Source organism: Nycticebus coucang, chromosome 22 (genome assembly GCF_027406575.1).
Source record: "Nycticebus coucang isolate mNycCou1 chromosome 22, mNycCou1.pri, whole genome shotgun sequence".
In the NCBI taxonomy this organism is placed as follows: Eukaryota; Metazoa; Chordata; class Mammalia; order Primates; family Lorisidae; genus Nycticebus; species Nycticebus coucang.
The window spans coordinates 11260834-11282945 of NC_069801.1; the positions used below are offsets into that span (position 1 = coordinate 11260834).

General features: G+C 44.0%; 1 protein-coding gene and 1 non-coding gene across 3 annotated transcripts in view; both read left to right on the plus strand.

The window, feature by feature from the left end:
* Positions 1–1967: 1967 nt before the first annotated feature.
* DNAJC16 (DnaJ heat shock protein family (Hsp40) member C16) overlaps positions 1968–22112 on the plus strand; it is a 51300-nt gene continuing 31155 nt past the window's right edge. Inside the window, exons 1-4 of one of the 2 annotated variants that reach the window (XM_053576826.1) lie at positions 1968–2111; positions 3936–4120; positions 13383–13449; positions 14846–15185. In XM_053576826.1, coding sequence (XP_053432801.1) covers positions 3954–4120; positions 13383–13449; positions 14846–15185 — 574 coding nt within the window. In that variant the 5' untranslated portion in view covers positions 1968–2111; positions 3936–3953. The remainder of the gene's footprint in view (positions 2112–3935; positions 4121–13382; positions 13450–14845; positions 15186–22112) is intronic. The other variant, XM_053576827.1, reaches the window with a different exon arrangement.
* On the plus strand, positions 15690–15820 carry LOC128575724 (small nucleolar RNA SNORA11). Its single transcript, XR_008377134.1, has one exon. It is a non-coding gene; the product is annotated as a small nucleolar RNA SNORA11 (small nucleolar RNA).

Sequence of the window (22112 nt, forward strand, 5' to 3'; positions counted from 1 at the left end):
TTACTGTTCTGCCCACCACGGACTCACCCGAGCGTCACCGCCCGCTCCCGCTCGCCCCGCCCCCAGGACCTCCCCCAAGAACCGAGAACAGGAGCTGCTTTGCCAAAGAGGCACCAATTCCTGGCGGCGGCCGAGGTCCGGAAGCAGACGGAGACCGGCTAGAGTCCCCGCAGTCTGTGGTCCATGGAAAAAGTAGACTGGTTGGATCTCCAGTGGCGCAATCGTTAACGTGTGATACTTATATGAAAAAGTAGACTAGCTGCCACGGGCCCCTGGCCAGGATTCACGACCGGGTCACACTACTAGCAAGAGGGACAGCCATGTCTGGAGCCATGGTCTGTCCTGCCCCATTCAACCCCCTCGAGTCTATGGCTTCCCTCTATCCTCCCTGCCCCCAGTAAACCATAAATTCCACTCCCAGCCCCTCACCCGGTGCTCAGATCGCAGCTTACTGATCCAACCCAGCCTTCCTTTTTCAGTCTTCCATTCCCTTCTTCCCTTCCCTTCTAACACTTCTCACAGAGATTTTTAAAACTAGCAGAAATCTAGTTCTGAATTCCCATAGTTTTGTATGGCTCATTTCCACATTTCAAAAAATAATTGTTTCTGGGCATCGCCTGTGGCTCAAATAGTAAGGCGCCGGCCCCATATACTGGAGGTGGCCGATTCAAACCCGGCCAGGCCAAAAAAACCTGCAAAAAAATAATAATACTTGTTTCTGTTTATTGAGTATTGCTAAATCCCAGCCATTGTGCTAGCCATTGTACATGCTTATTCTCATTTATCCTTGACTACAACCCTGCCAGGAAAGGGAAGTATTCTTCACCCCTCCCCCACCTTCCCTGTTGTAGACCCTGGGGCTCAAGGAAGTTGTCACTGTTAAAGGTCACACGGCTAATAAACAGAAGAGGAAGGCAGGTTTCAAACCCGAACCTGACCCTACAGTAAATACTCTTAAGACTCCACCTTATAGGGCGGTGCCTGTGGCTCAAGGAGTAGGGCGCCGGTCCCATATGCCAGAGGTGGCGGGTTCAAACCCAGCCCCGGCCAAAAACCAAAAAAAAAAAAAAAAAAAGAATCCACCCTATAATAAAATCGCTTGCGCAGCAAAACTGCAATCTCATTCATTCATTTATTACACAAATACTTATTAGTGTGTGCCAACGTCAAACAGAGAATATAAAGATGAACAAAACAGACAAAAATTCCTGCTTTTAGGAGCTTACATTCCAGTGGGAGGAGTCAAGAGATAAATAATACAAATTTAAAAAGATATGTTAGATAGTGATGAATACAAGCGAGAAAAAATATGTAAAAACAAGACAGGAAGATGTGAAAGCTCTTTATATCCCCAAGGGAGTTATCTCCTTGGCTCAAAGAAAGTTTACCTCATTCGCCTGTGCCTTTCCCCTTTTCCTACCCCACCACCCTTTTTGGTGCTTAGGACAAGGCTTGGCTCATTCTTGGGTGGAGCTCTCCTTTTTCGTTTTTTCTGTAAAAGGGATTAGGAGTCCTGATTCCAGGTCTTGGACAAGTCTCTGATTCTCTCTGGGCCTCGGCCTCCCCATCAATATAAGGAGGAGTTGGAGGATCCCTAAGGTCCTTTCTCAATCTGACGTTCTAGGATTCTATGAATAGCGTTTAAGAGAACCGAGACTAGCGATTGCTTCCTCATCCTAGCAACCGTTGCTAGACTAGAGCCCTCTCCCAATAGGAGTGGAAATCTCTCCCTAAATCGGGGAGGTCTTTATGGCATCCCATCATGCACAGCGACTTCGCCTCGCTAGGAGGCACGTTTGGACCTCTTTGGTCACGACCAAACCTTTGGCTCTACCCAGAGAGAGCGCCTCGTTCCTATAGCAACCGCTTCAGGTTCACACGCAGACGGCAAGTGGCAAGGGTCAAAACAGACTCGCAGAGTAGAAACCCTCGACCTGATCGATCTGCGCCTAATGCGCCGGACCTTTAAGTGTCATGTGACTCCCCTCTACTGGTCCCGCCTCTTTCCCCGCCCCGGTCCCGGCGAGCGCTGGTGTGGACGGGAAGATCCCGGCCCAGCGGATTAACTGGAGCACGGACGCTGTAGCCGGTTGGGCCGGTGCCCTTTCCCGGTAACTCCTTCCCGTCGTGATGCGCAGAGCCGCCAGTGCGGCGGAGCCGGGCAGGCTCAAGGGCCTTCCGTCAATTTCTTGTCGTAGCCAGTCCCTGGTGGGCCCGGGGGGAAATAGGAGTCGACAGGGCTGGGCCCAGGGCTCTCGGAGGGCGGCGGGGGAGGGGGCGGTCTCCTGGAAGGTTGCGACCTCCAGCGGGAGCTTAAGGCGGGACTCAAACCTAGAGTTTATCTCTGGAAGCTTATACAGGGTCCTGGAGATGCAGCCTAAAGGGCGAGCAGCCTACCTGTTGGGCTGGTGGTTTCCTGCTGTGAGCCCAGCACCCTCTAGCTCGAGACTGTCTGCAAAAGAACTTCACAGCCCCCGAACCTTGGCCCCTCTAACTGGAGGGGACAGAGAGTGTTGAATAAGGCAGTGACCGTACTGCATGGTGGAAATAATAATAACTAACTACCACTTAACTGGCTATTGACTTGGTGCTCAATTAAATTCTTTACATACATTTAATCCCCCATGATGATCCAAGATAGTATTATTCATTCTCATATTATGAGTGAGGACACAGAGGTTCAGTTTGTTTAAGGAAATTGCCTGAGGTTATAAAGTAGTGGAGGACAAACACCAATGTTAGTCTGATTCCAAAGCCCATGTCCTTAACCAGTAGCTATATCATCTTCAGGTTTTTTATAGGACAGAATAGGTTGCCTTAATGAGAGAGAAACTGGTTCGTTTTAAGATTTGATTCTGCATGCATGCAGTTCTAAACATTGGTCATGAAGTGAGTCAATTTTCTGAGGACTCCTAAGAAGCATTAAAGTCCCACTTATCAAGATCCACCGCTGTTAACAGCTTTCTCCCTCTTGAGTCCAGTGTCACATTAACACTTGAACCTTAAAACTTTATTAAGTCATCAAAAAATTAAGATAAATGTGACCCTTGAAAAGACATTGTATGGTATAACGAAGATCATAATTCTGAAGTGCATACGTCTACAATACCAGAATTGCCTTGTTCACTAACCAGCCAGAATTATTTCCAAAACCCACAACGAATTCAATCACCACACTCACCAGGGATAAAACTTAAACTTTTTAAGACCTTGCCTGTTTTCCAAACTTTGCCATTAATTTTTGTCATTTTTCAAAACTAAATTTTTTTCTGAGGTTTCCATTTATGATGACCATATTACTAACGATTATATTTCAGAGTAGCTTCTCATGTTCTTGTTTAAATGGGCATGGTGAAAAAGAATAGAATTGAGGCATACTAAGTCTTAACAGCACAGTTTTTAAACAGTATTTCACTTTCACAATTATACTTAATTATAACACCCAAGAACACCATTTAACTATCTGATTTTGTAGTTTAAAACATGCCAAATCTTATGATTTTTCGAGGTTATTTAACATGTCCTCAGTGACTTACTCTTAAGCCACTTATTTTGTTTAAACTATTGTCAAAATAAATGAAATGGTATATGTAAGAAGTTGTCACCCTAATTACCCTATTTATGTTTTCCCACATTATTATTATTCTTATTATTTCTGCATCTCCTCCGTTTTCAGTCATTTCTAAAGCTTTTCTAATCCAAGGATTCTGGAGAGTTGCTATTAAATCTTATTGCTCATCTATTCATCTATAATAGGTCTTATTTGTGATATTCGAAAGTGGTAGCAAGATTTTTTGTTTTAAAAGATATGGTCAAACAGTTTGACACTTTTCCTGCAAAATATCTTTTGTTTTTCATCTATATATCTTTTACCTAAAAAGCAAGACTATCCCATTTTCTGCCACTGAAACTTACTGCCTCTTCAATCATTTCAGCTCTGGAAAGGAAGAGAGATGGAAGTGAAAAAGTTGAGCATTTCCTGGCAGTTCTTGATAGTTCTGGTTCTGATCCTGCAAATTCTGTCTGCGCTGGATTTTGACCCATACAGAGTCCTAGGGGTCAGCCGAACAGCCAGTCAGGCTGACATTAAAAAGGCTTATAAGAAGCTCGCCCGGGAATGGTAGGTGAAACAAAGAAATATGCCAAGCAGTCTTAGCAGGGGATTGAAACCTAAATTATGATTAGCTTTTATTTGTCACTGTTTCTGTGTTAATATATATATTGATATATATTAATATACATGTTTATATACATAATCTAAAATATTTACTTTATGTAGGAGAGCTACCGGTCATGTCCTATAATTTTTAGTGATAAGACCCAAAGCCTATGTTTGTTTTAAAACCCCCTTTTAGGAACGCTTTGGCTTAAACAATGGCGTTATATATTGTTAGCATATTTAATGTTAAAGTAAGAAGAAAAATGTAATCAACAGTGGATAATCCACCCTTCTTGCCATGTTATCTGAGTGTAATTGCTGAAGGGAACAATATACAATCCTGTTCTAGAAATAATATTAATTTTTAAGCTTGAAAAAAAGTTTATAGGGTGGCGCCTGTGGCTCAGTGAGTAGGGCGCCGGCCTCATATACCAAGGGTGGAGGCTTTGAATCCAACCCCGGCCAAACTGCAACAAAAAAACAGCTGGGCGTTGTGGTGGGTACCTGTAGTCCCAGCTATGTGGGAGGCTGAGGCAAGAGAATCGCCTAAGCCCAGGAGGTGGAGCATGCTGTGAGCTGTGAGGCTACAGCACTCTACCAAGGGCAACAAAGTGAGACTCTGTCTCTTTAAAAAAAAAAGAAAGAAAGTTTATAGTGGCCAGGTGTGGTGGGTCACGCCTATAATACTAGCACTCTGGAAAGCCAAGGCAGAAGGATCACTTGAGCTCAGGAGTTCAAGATCAGCCTGAGCAAGAGTAAGATCCTGACTCTACTAAAAATAGAGAAAAAGGCTCGGTGCCTGTATTCAGTGGTTAGGGTGCCGGCCATGTACACCAGGGCTAGGGGGTTCAAATCTGGCCCAGGCCTGCTAAACAACAATCACAACTACAAAAAAATAGCTAGGCATTATGGCAGGCGCCTATAGTCCTAGCTACTTAGGAGGCTGAAGCAAAAGAATTGCTTAAGCGCAAGAGTTTGAGGTTGCTGTGAGCTGTGACGCCACAGCACTCTACCCAGGGCAACATAGTGAGATTCTGTCTTAAAAAATGAATAAATAAAAATAGAGGAAAAATTAGCCAGGTTTTGTGATAGGTACCTGTAGTCCCAGCTACTCAGGAGGCTAAGGCAGGATGATCTTGTGAACCCAGGAGTCAGGTTGCTATGAGCTGGGCTGGTCCCATCACCCTGTCGCCAGGGCAACATAGTGAGACTTGGGCTCAAAAAAATAAAAATGTGATATAAAGGCTTTTTGTCCTAGGAAGGGCAAGGTGGCTCACACCTATAATCCTAGCACTCTGGGAGGCCGAGGCAGGTGGATTGCTTGAGCTCGGGGGTTCAAGACCAGCCTGAGTAAAATTGAGACTCGTCTCTAAAGAAATAGCTGAGCATTGTGGTGGGCACCTGTAGTCTCAGCTACCGAGGAGGCTGAGACAAGAGGATTGGTTGAACCCAAGAGTTTGAGACTGCTGTGAACTATAATGCCACAGCATTCAACTGCAGGGCAATTCAGACTGTCTCAAAAACAATAAAATAAAAATAAAAGCTTTTTGCCCTCAACTAAAAAAAAATTTAAGAACCCTGAGTACAGGCTCGGTGCCTGTAGCACATTGGTTACAGTGCCAGCCACATGCACTGAGTGTGGCAGGTTTGAACCCAGCCCGGGCCGGCTAAACAATCACAACTACAACAAAAAATAGCCAGGCGTTGTGGCGGGCGCCTGTAGTCCCAGCTACTTGGGAGGCTGAGGCAAGAGAATCGCTTAAGCCCAAGAGTTGGAGGTTGCTGTGAGCAGTGACGCCATGGCACTCTACTGAGGGCAACATAATAAGACTCTGTCTCAAAAAAAAAAAAAAAAAAAAAGACTACATTTGTTCCTTGATATCTGTGGGATATTATGTCTAGGACCCCAGAGAACATCAAAATCTGTGTATGCTCAAGTCCTTGATAGAAAATGGTGTAGTATTTGCATATGCTTAAATCATCTCTAGGTTACTTATAATATGTAATATTGTGGTTAATGCATTATAAGTGGTTGTTATACTGTATTGTTTGAGGAATAGTGACATGAAACGTCTGCATGTGCAGTACAGATAGAATATTTTTTTTTTTTTTTGAGAGAGTCTCTTTGTCGTCCCTGGTAGAGTGCCCCGGCTTCATAGCTCAACCTCCATACTCTTGGGCTCAAACGATTCTCTTGCCACTGCCTCCTGAGTAGCTGGGACTACAGGCACCTGCCACAATGCCTGGCTATTTTTAGAGATGGGTCTTACTCTAGTTCAGGCTGGTCTCGAACCTTGAGCTGAGGCAATCCACCCTCCTTGGCCTCCCAAAGTGCTGGGATTACAGGTGTGAGGCACCACGCCCAGCCACAGATAGAGTTTTTTTAAAAAATATTCTCTTGAAAATGTCTACATACAATATCTAAGAAAATGCCATGAAGGCCACGTTGAACAGTTTGATGAGAATATTTCAGATTGTGTATGAAACCCACACATTGTACCCCTTGATTGCACTAATGTAGAAAGCTATGATTTAACAATAAAAAAAAAAGAAAAAGAAATTCCCCCCAAAAAAATATTCTCTTGGGGGCAGCGCCTGTGGCTCAGTGAGTAGGGCGCCGGCCCCATATGCCAAGGGTGGCGGGTTCAAACCCAGCCCCGGCCAAACTGCAACAACAACAACAACAAAAAAAAAAAATTGCTCCGTGCCTGTAGCTCAAGCGGCTAAGGCGCCAGCCACATACACCTGAACTGGCCGGTTTGAATCCAGCCCAGGATAGCCAAACAACAATGAGGGCTGCAACCAAAAAATAGCAGGGCGTTGTGACAGGCGCCTGTAGTCTCAGCTGCTTGAGACGTGGAGCAGGAGAATCGCTTGAGCCCAGGAGTTGGAGGTTGCTGTGAGCTGTGATGCGACAGCACTCTACCCAGGACGACAGCTTGAGGCTCCTCAAAAAAAAATTAAGTTTTGGGCGGCGCCTGTGGCTCAGTTGGTAAGGCGCCAGCCCCATATACCGAGGGTGGCGGGTTCAAACCCTGCCCCAGCTGAACTGCAACCAAAAAATAGCCGGGCGTTGTGGCGGGCGCCTGTAGTCCCAGCTACTTGGGTGGCTGAGGCAAGAGAATCGCTTAAGCCCAGGAGTTGGAGGTTGCTGTGAGCTGTGTGATGCCATGGCACTCTACCAAGGGCCATAAAGTGAGACTCTGTCTCTACAAAAAAAAAATCTAGCTTTTGTGGGCGGCGCTGTGGCTCAGTGAGCAGGGCGCCAGCCCCATATATCAAGGGTGGCAGGTTCAAACCCGGCCCTGGCCAAACTGCAACAAAAAAATAGCCGGGCGCTGTGGCGGGCGCCTGTAGTCCCAGCTATTCGGGAGGCTGAGGCAGGAGAATCGCCTAGGCCCAGGAGTTGGAGGTTGCTGTGAGCTGTGTGACGCCACGGCACTCTACCAAGGGCGATAAAGTGAAACTCTGTCTCTACAAAAATAAAATAAAATAAAATATTCTCTTGGGTGGCACCTGTGGCTCATTGGATAGGGCGCCGACCCCATATACCAAGGGTGGCGGGTTGAAACCTAGCCCCCGCCAAACTGCAACCAAAAAATAGCCAGGCATTGTGGTGGGCGCTTGTAGTCCCCGTTATTCAGGAGGCTGAGGCAAGAGAATCACTTAAGCCCAAGAGTTGGAGGTTGCTGTGAGCTGTGACACCACTGCACTCTACCAAGGGCGAGAAAGTGAGACTCCGTCACACACACACACACAAAATATATATATATATATATATATATATATATATATATTCTCTGGCCAGGTGTAGTGGCTCACACCTGTAATCCTGGCACTCTGGGAGGCCGAGGTGGGTGGATTGCTGGAGCTCAGGAGTTCAAGACCAGCCTAAGCCAAAGCGACACCCCCATCTCTTAAAAAAAAAAAAAAATAGCTAGGTGTTGTGGTGGGTGTCTGTAGTCCCAGCTACTCAGAAGGCTGAGGCAAGAGGGACTTTTGAGCCCAGGAGTTTGAGGTTGCTGTGAGCTGTGATGCCATGGCACTCTACCAAGGGTGACAAAGTAAGATTATGTCTTAAAAAAAATAAAGAACATTTTTTTGACTGTGGTTGGTTGAATCCACAGATGTGAAACCCCATGGATATAGAGAGCCAAGCATATATTACTTTCATTTTATTTTTATTTTTATTTTTTTTAGAGACAGAGTTTCACTCTCTTGCCCTCGGTAGAGTGCCATGGCGTCACAGCTCACAGCAACCTCCAGCTCTTGGGCTAAGGCAATTCTTGCCTCAGCCTCCCAAGTAGCTGGGACTACAGGCACCCACCACAATGCCCGGCTCTTTTTTGTTACAGTTTGGCCGGGGCTGGGTTTGAACCCACCACCCTCTGTATATGGGGCCAGCGCCCTACTCACTGAGCCACAGGCACTGCCTTCTTTTTTTTTTTTTTTTGAGACAGATTCCCACTATGTTACCCTCAGTAGAGTGCTTGCCTTAGCTTCCCAAGTAGCTGGGACTACAGGTGCCTGCCACAACATTTGGCTATTTTGTTATTGCAGTTGTCATTATTGTTTAGCAGGCCCAGGTTGGGTTTGAAGCCACCTGCCCCGTTGTATGTGGCCAGCACCCTAACCACTGAGCACAGGCGCCAAGCCTTTACATTATTCTTTAAAAAGTCTTATAGAAGTCTGAGCACAGGGCAGCGCCTGTGGCTCAGTTGGTGGGGCGCTGGCCCCATATACCGAGGGTGGCGGGTTCAAACCTGGCCCCGGCTGAACTGCAACCAAAAAATAGCTGGGTGTTGTGGCGGGCACCTGTAGTCCCAGCTACTCAGGAGGCTGAGGCAAGAGAATTGCTTAAGCCCAGGAGTTGGAGGTTGCTGTAAGCTGTGTGATGCCATGGCACTCTACCGAGGGCCATAAAGTGAGACTCTTGTCTCTACAAAAAAAAAAAAAAAAAAGAAGTAGTCTGAGCACAGTAGCTTACACCAGTAATCCCAGCATTTTGGGAACAGTGGAGGATCACTTCAGGCCAGGGATTTGAAACCTGCCTGGGCAACATAACAGGATTGTCTCTATAAAAAATAGGAAAATTAGCTGAGTGTGGTGGCACAGGCTTATAGTTTCACCTACTCAGGAGGATGAGACAGGAGGATCACTTGAACCCAGGAACTTGAGATTACAATGAGCTGTGGTCAGGCTATTGCACTCTAGTCTGAGTGGCAGAGCGAGACCATGTCTCTAAAAGAAGGGGAAAAAAAACTCAAAGAAAAATTGAAATTTTACCTGTAGTTAGCAGGACAGCAATAAATCTAAACTTATTTTGGACAAAAGTCATTGGTGTCTTCCGCCAGTGCTCCTCCCATGGCAATTAAGCAGAAGCGGTGGATTATATAGCTGGAGGGGGACAGGAGCAGGAGGAAAGGATGAAAAGGAAGGACAGAGTGGACGCCAAGCTGGCTGAGCCGACCATAAGCAAAGAAGAAAGTTTGGGACAGCTTCCAGCATTGAGCACCTGCTGCGCGCTGGCCTCCAGGTTCTATGCTTTTCAGCTCTTTTAAACCTTAAAACTAGCCTGTGAAAAAGTAAATCCATGTCCCTGTCGTGAATATGAGAAGACTGAGGCTCAGAGTTGGTAAATCGGCACTACCTCTGGATTCTATAGTTTAACCTTCTGCATCAACAGTGTATTGCTTTATTGTCTCCTAATCGTTTACCCATCTGGGTATAAGTCAAGATGGGGTGGGTTCGTGTTTGGGTGGGAAGGAATGAATGAGGTAGGAAGCTCTGTAGGAAGCAAAGCTGCTAAGTGCAAATGGTGTTGCAGGCTGCGTGCGGGACTGTGACTGTCACCAGTGTGCTTCAGGGAGCAGATAAATCTTAGCGTTAAACTGGTTGAAATAAAGGTAAAGGTAGTTTAAAATGTAATGTTTTGAAACCATATTTTAAACTATTTTAGATCACAAGGACCCCAGAATTGGATACTAAAAAAGCCAATCTCTAATTATGCAGGATCTCTAGTCAGGGACTCTTTACACCAAAGTTACTTTCCGGATCATTTCAGACTCTTGCCTCTATGTTTAAAGCAAAATTTATAAATCTGCAGTTGATTCACTAGGTAACATTCTTCTGGACAGTGTATAACCTTGGACAGTATTTTAAGAGCACAAATAATAGCTTGACCATGTGGGACCTGTTAAAACACACAGCTTTGGCTTTTCTGTCTTCCGGAGCTGAAAGGGTGTTAGGATATTAATTAAATGAGTCATGTGCTTCTCTTCTTTAATTAGATTCTCTCTAGGAATAATTCATCACCATAGAAATACATCGAGTGTGTCATTCAGTAGGAGTCAAAAATTTTACCTTACCTTTAGGTTTCTGCTGTGCTGTTACAGCCTGCTGTTTGGGCAATGTTCTTATCACTTGGAATAATTTAAGTTTCACTTCCTAATGTTTTCGTATAAACTGAAAATAGCAGTTTGACTTTTTGGAGTGAGCTTGTAGTTGGGGGAAGAGGTGACTTGTCGAATTGGATCTGTAACTTTTCCTCTGTTGTGTTTTACTAAGTGTTTCTTAGACTTCTTAAGAATTTTCCCTTGCTTGGTGAAACCATTTGAAATTGCTTTTTTTCTCTCAGGAGACTATTTCTCTTCCAATAATTAAGTTTTATCACAGGTGCTTTTCACGTGTCACCCATATTATCAAAATAGCTCCTCCCACCCTAAAAAAAGCAAATTGATATAACATGGTCCAGTCAACTAAACAATAAATTGTCATGGCACCTGTGGCTCAAAGGGATAGGGCGCCAGTCCCATATGCTGGAGGTGGTGGGTTCAAACCCAGCCTCGGCCAAAAACCACAAAAAAAAAACACAATAAATTGTCTAATTCTTTGTTGTAGTCCTTTTTCTATCTTTGTTTTTATTCGTTTAGGAGTAACTGGACAGCCAGTGAATACTAAGTACCATATTTTCTTGACTTCAAAGTTTAAAAGTTGAGTATTATATTGGAGTACATGAAATAATTTTATGTTTCCTGAACATAGCATAGGACAGTACCTTACTAGGGCTGAATTTATCCTTTTCTAAATGTTTTTCACCTTGTGGTATCTTTCCACAATTAGGAAAATATTCCTTATAAGCTAGAACTGCTTTGTGGTTCCCTCCATGTTCTTAAGCCCTAGCCTCTGTTTCAGGGTCTGTTTTCTAACCCAGCTGCCCTCAGGACTCTCCTTGGTTCAGTCTCCTAAAAAGCCCCTGCTTTCCCTCCTTTCCCTACAGAGTTCTATCTCTTCATTTGTATGATTGCATGATTTTTATCCACTCAGCCTTTAGCCTAAGTTTGAATATTTCTTTTGTTATCCAGAAACATGCTTTAGCACCACCATCTTGTTTCCTTAAATCATACTGTTTTCATTACACCTATCTGAGATGTTTTTTTCCCACGATATTTATAACAAGGATTAGATGGTTAAGGAAGGAATGATGTCTAAATTCAACAGTCAAGCATTTGAAGTTTCCTTATTTTCAGAGAAATCAGAATAGGTGGTATAATTCATTCAAACATACTCCTGCTAAAATAAGTCTATCAAGTTACAGATTTTTTTTTTATTCCAGTGGATTATTTTTAAGAACCTTTGTCTGCCAGCTGTGGTGGCTCACACCTGTAATCCTAGCACTCTGGGAGGCTCAGGAGTTGGAGACCAGCCTGAGCAAGAGCGAGACTCTGTCTCTAAAAAATAGCTTGGCATAGCCAGGTGTGGCCGGACACAGTGGCTTACATCTGTTATCCTAGCACTCTGGGAGGACAAGATGGGTAGATTGCTTTGAGCTACCGAATTCGAGACCAGCCTGAGCAAAAGTGAGACCCCCTATCTCTACGAAAAATAGAAAAACTGAGGCAAGAGGATCACTTGAGCCCAAGAGTTGGAGGTTGCTGAGAGCTATGACTCCATGACACTCTACCCAGGGCAACAGCTTGAGACTCTGTCTCAAAAAATAGCCAGGCATTGTGGCAGGCACCTATAGTCCTAGCTGCTTGGGAGGCTAAGGCAAGAGAATGGCTTGCGCCCAAGAATTTGAGGTTGCTGTGAACTATGATGCCACAGCCCTCCACCAAGGGCAAAAAAGTGAGACTCCATCTCAAACAAACAAACAAACAAACCTTTGTCAGAGGAAACTTAGTAGAAGTTAGCAAAAGTGATTACATCGAGAATAAACGCTGTTATACAGAATCTGTTAATAAAATGAACATTGAAATATCAACCTGTACAAAACACTGATTTAGATCTCAGGGGGGTCCAAGGAAACCTAGCCCCTTCTTTCCAGAACTTTAAATCTTCGAAGCTGAACCTGGCATAAACACAAGATTAACAAATAATATATGCCAGCAAAATGAATACAGTTAATAGCCAACTATATATAATAACAAATGTTGAAGGTTTCATTCTAATATTAATTGAAATAATTTTGCATGAAATATAGACATTTCTCACATCTTAAACATGTGACCTTGAAATTGTGACATATTTATTAGTAAAAGGCAATTGCAGACAAAATGGCATGAATAATAAATGGCAGAATAATAAAGAAAACTAAGGGCGACGCCTGTGGCTCAAGGAGTAGGGCGCCGGTCCCATATGCCGGAGCTGGTGGGTTGAAACCCAGCACCGGCCAAAAATCAAAAAAAAAAAGAGAAAACTAAAATGTTCTAATTTGAAAGTCAGCAGCAAGATACCATTTGAAACATGATTGTTACTAAACTAATTCACTCCCATCCTAAAACTTTTTTTATGTCTACCTGTATTGTCAGAAGAAATAGCTAGATCCATTTTAACATTGGGATGAAATGCTGCCATCCTAGAAAGATGTGAGTTCTTATGGATAAGTGACTTAGCCTTGAGTCAGCTTCTAGCAGTTTTGGAGAGCAATGTAAAGACATGCACATATCTGCCCTCTTCTCATTGAATTGCTGCAGTGCTAGCTGGTAGCTTTGAAAATGTGCCCAGCTGCAGTGTTTAGGGAAGAAATCACTATTTCAGAGTTTCTTTTATTACAGTCATATAAAGCAACCGACCTTTCTTCTACCATTTAAGAAACTGTCCTAACAAAATGGCCCTCTGTCCCTCTGATGTAGTGAACTGTGTGGGCAAGGATGTTAAATGACTGTGTGTAAAAAATTAAATCTATTCTCAATGCCTCACTGCCTGCCCATTTGTGTTTCAGGCATCCTGACAAAAACAAAGATCCTGGAGCAGAAGACAAGTTCATTCAAATCAGCAAGGCTTACGAGGTACCGTGTCAGACTTTGTCCATTACATCCATACATCCATTAGCTCTAAGAAAATATGCCTTAGGTGAACAGTTCTGTAAAAGTCTATCAGAAAGTGCATGTTCCCCATGCCCTTGACCCAGTTTCTAGGTGATAGTAGAGAGAACATATTTAGCCATATGTTGAACACTATAGCTCTTGAAAAAACTGGCCTATTTTAAAGACTTCAATTAGGATTGTAGAATTACCTTGAATATACATCTCTGTTGCCTTTTCAGAAGTTTACATCAAAGAATTCACCTATATTTATTAAACTGGCATAAGGTTACAATTATGTTTAAACATGAGATTTTCAGTAATTTTCCAACATGTCAGCTTAAGTAGGTTGGTCTGGAATATGCATAAAAGATAAGTCCGTGACTTCCTGATCTGTGTAGGGTGATACTCTTCAACAAATAATGCTTAGCTCATAGAACAACATATCATCCTAGAACAGATTCGTGAATTTTAGACTTCAAAGCTATTTTTTACTTAAAAATAAGTAAAACAAAGTCAACGGCCATACAAGGCACTAGAGTCAATTCTGTAGCTACTCTTTTGGTATTCACAACTTTTTATATCTTGGTTTAAATAATCCCAACCCATAACATAAGACCAAGTCAATTTCCTTGAGATTGAGCCATGCTTGTCAGTGTTAAGTTTTGTTTCACTGAAGCGTTCAGTGTCGTAATATTTTGAAATTAATGCCAAGATAAGCAAGAGTATCTAAACAATAAATATTTTAGTCTTGAATTTTCTTTAATGTTTCTTTCAAGAGAAGAGTTTCTTGGTCTGTTGATTGACTCCATTTAGACTATCTAATCATGTCATAATCTGAACATGTATTTTTTTCCTCTGATTTCCAAGCTGCTTATAGAAAAGCCCTTTGGGATGGCTCAGTGCCTATAGCTCAGCACCTGGGGCGCCAGCCACATACACCAGAGCTGGAGGGTTTGAATCCAGCCCAGGCCTGCCAAACAGCAATAGCCAAAAAATAGCCGGGCATTGTGGCAGGTGCCTATGGTCCCAGCTACTTGGGAGGCTAAGGCAAGAGAATCGCTTAAGCCCAGGAGTTGGAGGTTGCTGTGAGCTGTGATGCCACGGCACTCTACCCAGGCTGACAGCTTGAGACTCTGTCTCAAAGAAAAAAAAAAAAAAAAAGAATCGCTTGGGCCCAAGGAGTTGGAGGTTGCTGTGAGCTGTGATGCCATAGCACCCTACAATCCAGAACTACAGCTTGAGGCTCTGTCTCATAAAAAAAAAAGAAAGAAAAGAAAAACCCTTTGGGTTTAATTTTGTTTTTTTAATTCTCCCTCATTTCATTTTATGAACCTTTTATTATTGGTGGTTTTGATTTCTTTTTTTTTAATCTTTGTAGATTCTTTCCAACGAAGAAAAGAGATCAAATTATGATCGCTATGGAGATGCTGGAGAGAATCAGGGCTTCCAGAAGCAGCAGCAGCAGCGAGAGTATCGCTTCCGCCATTTCCATGAAAATTTTTATTTCGATGAATCCTTTTTTCACTTCCCTTTTAATTCTGAGCGGCGGGACTCAATTGATGAAAAGTATTTACTGCACTTTTCACATTATGTGAATGAAGTGGTTCCAGATAGCTTCAAGAAACCCTACCTCATTAAGATCACCTCAGATTGGTGCTTTAGCTGTATCCATATTGAGCCGGTTTGGAAAGAAGTAGTTCAAGAGCTGGAAGGCTTAGGTAAGATCGTTTTATTCATCAGAAGATGTTTCTATAAGAGAAGGTGGGGCTCGGCGCCTGTGGCTCAAGCAGCTAAGGTGCCTGTCACATACACCTGAGCTGGCGGGTTCGAATTCAGCCCAGGCCCGCCAAACAATAATGACAACTCCAACCAAAAAATAGCCAGGCATTGTGGCAGGCACCTGTAGTCCCAGCTACTTGGGAGGTAGAGGCAGAAGAATCGCTTGAGCCCCGGAGTTGGAGGTTGCTGTGAGCTGTGATGCCATGGTACTCTACCCAGGGCGACAACTTGAGGCTCTGTCTCAAAAAAAAAAGAGAGAAGGAGGGCAGCACCTATTGCTCAGTGTGTAGGACGCTGACCACATACATCAAGGCTGGCGGGTTCAAACCCAGCCCAAGCCAGCTAAAGCAACAACTATAACAAAAAAAAAAATAGCTGGGCGTTGTGCCAGGTGCCTGTCGTCCCAGCTACTTAGGAGGCTGAAGCAAGAAGAATCACTTAATGGGGTGTGCTCAGAGCAGGAGGCCTAAAGAATGGCTCCTCTGTTTACAACACACCCAACAGGAATCTGGGGTCATTGTGACAAAGGGAAGCACAAAACTTGTGGCCTCCTGTAAACAAATGCCCTACATGTGGGGAAAGAAAAAAAAAAGAGAGAGAATCGCTTAAGCCCAAGAGTTTGAGGTTGCTGTGAGCTGTGAAACCACGGCACTCTACCCAATTAATAAATAAATAAATGAAATAAGAGAAGGTGACCTTTATAGCTCTTAAGTTTTATGGGATATTGGGGGGGGGGGGAAGCAATCAGTGAGATTTCTCTTCACAAAGTGGTGTTTTTTAGGGGCACGTTTTCAGAGAGGGAATACATATAAGTTGCTTTCATTTTGCATTACTAAGTTGAAGTAACAGTCTCCTAATGCATTTTGCATTACTAAATTGAAGCTATATATAGTCTCCTAACATCAAGTTGGGGGCCTAATACATAGGAGAGACTTCTAAATTACTGGATGAACAAAGCACCCCTCACGCATCTATTTTAACGCAGATAATACTATGGCATTTGAGATTTCACTGCATATATTAGTTTGCTGCTACTGACTGGGTGGCTTAAACAACAGAGGGTTATTCTCTCACAATTCTAGAGGCTAGAAGTCCCAGATCAAGGCATCAGTAGGTTTTCTTTCTTCTGGGGCCTCTCCTCTTAGCTTGTGAATGTCCGACTACTCACATGGTCATCTTTCCCTGCATCTGGTGTCCCTTTCTGTATCTTTACTTCTTATAAGGACACCAGGCATATTAGATTAGGGCCCACCCTGGTGACTCCATTTGAACATAACTATTTCTTTAAAGACCCTGGGTTAGTTTGATCTATAGTATAATTCTAGTAAGTCAGAACTCAAGATGACAAGGATGGCTGGGGGAGATGTACTTATGATATAGTATGTAATAAGGCCACATGAAGTCTTTACAGAGAGGAATGATCTAATCAGATCTATGCTTTAGAAAGGTGGCTGGTAAAACTGTATGAAGGACCGATGGAAGAAGTTGAGAGGTGACCAGCCCTGGTGAGATAGCAACCAGCTGCCAGAACTAGGGAACAGAGAGAGGGGGGACAGATACAGGATATTTCAGGGTAGAACCATGGAACCTGGGGGGACCTGTCTCCTGGAACTATTTGAATGTGAGAAATGAGAGAAAGGGAAGAGAGGGGATCAAGACACCCTGCTTCTGATCTGAACTCCTGGTGGTCAGGGAATAGAGAAAGGAAGAGTTGAATTCAGGGAGAAATGGTTGGAAATAACAACTTCAGTTTAGACAGTTGGAAATCACAACTTCAATGTGTAAAACAATACAGAAATAATAATAATAGCTCCTATTTATTGAGGGTTTATCATGTGCCAAGTACCATTTTAAGTGTCAATTCATGTTAAACAACAACCCTGTGAGACTTACTCATTCAAGGTCACAGGTGGTGTTTGGCTGCTCAGGGTCTTGAATCTATTGAACACAGTGCTATGCTGCCTATACTGTCACCAGGGCAACAAAGTGAGACGCTGTCTCAAAAAGAAAAAGATTTAAGAAATACGTAACAATCTCATACTGAATAGGAAAAGGATCTGCCTAAATATTGTTGAAAATATGTATTTTTTCTTCTTTAGCTCTGTGTTCTTGATTTAGTTTGATTTCACGTCATTTTGCATCTTTTTAATTTATTCAGTAACAGGTTATAGTTAGCCAGATTTGACCATGGCACGTTCTTGAACCTGTTGGCTCTGTGCCACCCCTTAAGGTATATTCAAAGGTGGAGAGAAAAGAAATGTGTGTGTGCTACTGAGGGGAAGAAGAGGCATTTCCTCGAAAGATGTGAAGTTTGTAATTACACAATGGCTGCAAATACCACTTGGCACCTCAGATTGCTGGCATGACAGAGATGTTTAGTACTGCACAGGAAGAAGACCTTCTCACAGCCTCAGGAAGAGGAGAAAATATTTTTTAATTCCCCAGAATAGAATAGGCAAATTAGCCAGAAACATTGATTCCCATAAAAATTGAGTAACGTTTGTGAAAGAAGTCGCATGCGCTTTGCCTGGCTTTTAAATGTGCGGCTCAGGTTCACTGGGTTTCTAGGCCTGTCCATCTAGCCAGGTCATGCACAGTCAGCACTGCGATGCGGGGATGATCGCACTCCCTGCCGGCCTGGCTGAGCTTGCTTATGGATCCTGAACTTTGGAGTTAGAGAATTTACAGACAGGAAACTGTGGTATTCCCTGTAACTCAGGAGCCTAAGTTATTACCAGTCATTATGGTCACTTCCCAGCCTGAGTCTCAGCGAGAAAACAGTGCTGCCAACTTTCCTTCCTCTTCTTTCCCAGATAGGAAGGGGGTGGGCGAACCTAAATTTTTACTTTTTTTTTTTTTTGAGACAGATTTACTTTGTCCCCCTCAGTAGAGTGCTATGGCATCATAGCTCACAGTAACCGCAAACTCTTAGACTCAAGCGATTCTCTTGTCTCAGCCTCCCAAGTTGCTGGACTATAGGCGCCTCACACACCTGGCTATTTCTAGAGACGAGGTCTCATTCTGGCCCAGGCTATCCACCCACCTTGGCCTCCCATAATGCTAGGATTACAGGTGTGAGCCACCACACCCGGCCCCTAAGAAACTTTTGAGGGCTTATTATGCTCTTTTTTTTTTTTTTGTCTTAGAGACAGAATCTCACTGTGTTGCCCAGGCTAGAGTACAATGACAAGTCACAGGCATGATTATCACACACCCAGGGGTGTCCAGTCTTTTTATTCTCTGCTGCATATTGAAGCAGTAAGAAATATCTTGGGCCACACATTATAAACACAAACACTAACAAAAGCTGATGACCAAAAAAAAGAGGTCCGTGCCTACTTTTCAGAATATCCAGAGCTACAGATAGGCCAAACAGGCATAAGATAATCAGCATGTGGTCCAGGGACCACAGTTTGGACACCTCTGCTTGCAGCCTCAAACTCTTGGGCTCAACAATTCTGAGTAGCTAGGACCACAGATACATATCCTCATACTTGTAAATATTTTCTTTTCAGGGAGAAAAATACTACAAATTTAAAAACCAAGTATCTGTCATTCTTTATGTTATTATATATAATAGTCAGTGTATAAGTGAGAGGAAAGATGCCTCTAGAAGTTAGAAAAAGGATGATAATGTTAAGAATTAAAGTCCTTTGGCTCGGCGCCCATAGCTCAGTGGTTAGGGCGCTGGCCACATACACAGGGGCTGGCAGGTTCGAACCCAGCCCGGGCCTGCTAAACAACGACAACAACAACAGAAAAAATAGCCAGGCATTGTGGCGGGAGCCTTTAGTCCCAGCTACTTGGGAGGCTGAGGCAAGAAAATTGCTCAAGCCCAAGAGTTTGAGGTTGCTGTGAGCTATGACACCACGGCATTCTACCGAGGGCGACATACTGAGACTCTATCTCAAAAAAAAAAGAGTCCCATATAGAAGGTCGCCAGGAACATAGCCTGGATACACCTGTGTTTAATGGAGGTGGTGTGTGTAATCCTGAGAATTCAAAAGTAATTTAAAAGAGATGAAGCCTAATCACTTGTATTCTGTTTTAATTGGGAAAAAAGCTGTATCAGTGGCAGCCTACCAAAAAAATGGGGAAAGGTGGCCAGCAGAAGTGGGAGTTTGCCCTTGTTTATCCCCTGTGCACAGGGAAGGGACACTGAGTCTGTCTGAGGGTAAAACCCCATTCACAAAGAGAGATTCTCTGTGTCAGACTTCACCACAGTCTGGATGTAATAGTACTTAATAACAGCCGTGACTAATTAGGCATCTACTATATTCCAGGCTGTGGGTTAGTTTTTTTCTATCGTATGTCATTTAATCCTAACAACTCAGCTGCATTTCATGAATAAAGAAACTGGGTCTCAGTTAGGTTAAATGACTTGCATAAAGTTACAGTTAATGGGTGGCAGAGTTGAGATTTGAATCTGGATCTGTCCAACTTGGACCACTTTACTTGACTCATGTATTTATTCTAAAAAAAAAATTAGCTGTCCCAGCACTGAGGGAGGCTGAGGCATTAGGATCCCTTGAGTTCAGGAGTTCAAGACCAGCCTGAATAAGAGTGAGCTCCCAATCTCTACTTCAAATAGAAAAAATATAGCTGGGTTTTGTGGCAGGTGCCTATAGTCCCAGCTATTCAGGAGGCTGAGGCAGGAGGATCTCTGAACCCAGGAGTTTGAGGTTCCTGTGAGCTATGATACCACAGTGCTCTAGCCTAGGTGACAGAGCAAGACTCTGTCTCGAAAAAACAATGGCTAGGCACAGTGACATGAAGCTATAATCCCAGCTACATGGGAGGCTGAGGCAGGAAGATTGGCTTCAGCCCGGGAGTATGAGGCTAGCCTGGGAAACACAGAAACCCCATCTTTAAAAAATAATAAAGCTGGGCACAGTGGCTCATACCTATAATCCCAGCACTTGGGAGGCCAAGGTGAGTGAATTGCCTGAGCTCACAGGTCCAAGACCAGCCTGAGCAAGAATGAGACCCTGTCTTTAAAAATAGCCAGGTGTCAGGCGGCGCCTATGGCTCAGTGAGTAGGGCACTGGCCCCGTGTACCAAGGGTGGTGGATTCAAACCTGGCCGCGGCCAAACTGCAACAAAAAATAGCTGGGCATTTTGTGGCAGGCGCCTGTGGTCCCAGCTAGACTAGAGGCTGAAGCAACAGAATCAGATAAGCACAGGAGCTGGAGGTTGCTATGAGCTGTGACACCACAGCACTCTGCTCAGGGCATAGGGTGGGACTCCGTCTCAACAACAACAGAAAAAAGAATAAAAAAAAATACCCTGATGTTGCGGCGGGTACCTATAGTCCCAGCTACTTGGGAGGCTGAGGCAAGAGAATCTCTTAAACCCAAGAGTTTGAGGTGCCGTGAGCTGTGACACCACAGCATTCTACCGAGGGTGACGTAGTAAGACTCTATCTCAAAAAAATAAATAAATAGGCTCCTCGCCTATGGCTCAAGCGGCTAAGGTGCCAGCCACATACACCTGAGCTGGCAGGTTGGAATCCAGCCCGGGCCCACCAAACAACAATGATGGCTGCAACCAAAAAATAGCCAGGTGTTGTGGCAGGCGCCTGTGGTCCCAGCTACTTGAGAGGCAGAGACAGGAGAATTGCTTGAGCCCAGGAGTTGGTGGTTGCCATGAGCTGTGATGCCACAGCACACTACCCAGGGCAACAGCTTGAGGCTCTGTCTCGGGAGAAAAAAATGAATAAATAAATAATAGGCTTAGTGCCTCGTAGCTCAGTGGTTAGAGCACCAGCCATATACACCAGGGCTGGTGGGTTCAAACCCAGCCCAGGCCTGCCAAACATCAATGACAACTACAACCAAAAAACAGCCAGGCGTTGTGGGTGCCTGTAGTCCCAGCTACTGGGAGGCTGAGGCAGGAGAATCACTTAAGCCCAAGAGTTTGAGGTGCCGTGAGCTGTGACGACACAGCGCTCTACAGAGGACGACGTAGGGACCTAGAAGGTGAGGAGCACAGTTTTAAATATGGTGCTGAGATGGGGCATCACTGAGAGGGCCTTGGAGTTAGTGAAAGAGTTAGATGGGTGGCACCTGTGGCTCAAAGGGGTAGGGCGCCAGCCCCATATGCCAGAGGTGGTGGGTTCAAACCTAGCCCTGGCCAAAAACTGCAAAAAAAAAAGAAAGAGTTAGCTACACGGATGTCTAAGAGATAAGACTGTAAGGAGCAGCCAGTGCCAGTGTTAACCGGACGAAGCCGGTCCAGCCACCTGTCACTATCAGCCATTATGCAGAGACAGGCTTTATTTGTCAGAAGGCCAGCGATTCTGGAAAACAGCGAGACTCACTTCTCTCTTCTGTTCTGCCTCAGCTACAATTCTAATAACTTTTATAATGAAATACAAGAAAACCAACCTAGAAAATTTTAACTTTATCTGATAGGAAGTAGCATCAAAGTACTCTGCTTTCGAACAATGCAAAATGATTAAACAACAGGAAGGTGATTTTCACTTTAATAAAATATTTATGAGGGCGGCACCCGTAGCTCAGTGGGTTCAGCGCCAGCACATACCTGAGGCTCGGGAGTTCGAACCCAACCTGGGCCAGCTAAAACAACCATGACAACTGCAACCAAAAAAAAATAGGCGAGCGTTGTGGCAGGCACCTGTAGTCCCAGCTACTCAGGAGGCCGAGGCAAAAGAATCACTTGAGCCCAAGAGTTTGAGGTTGCTGTGAGCTGTGAAGCTACAGCACTCTACCCAGGGCAACGGCTTGAGATTCTGTCTCAAAAAAAAAAAAAAAAAAATAGAGAATCATCAAAGAAAACCTATCGACAAAGTAACCTTTACCAATATCCCAACACCTGTTGTCTTTGTGTGTCCATCTCCTCAGTCT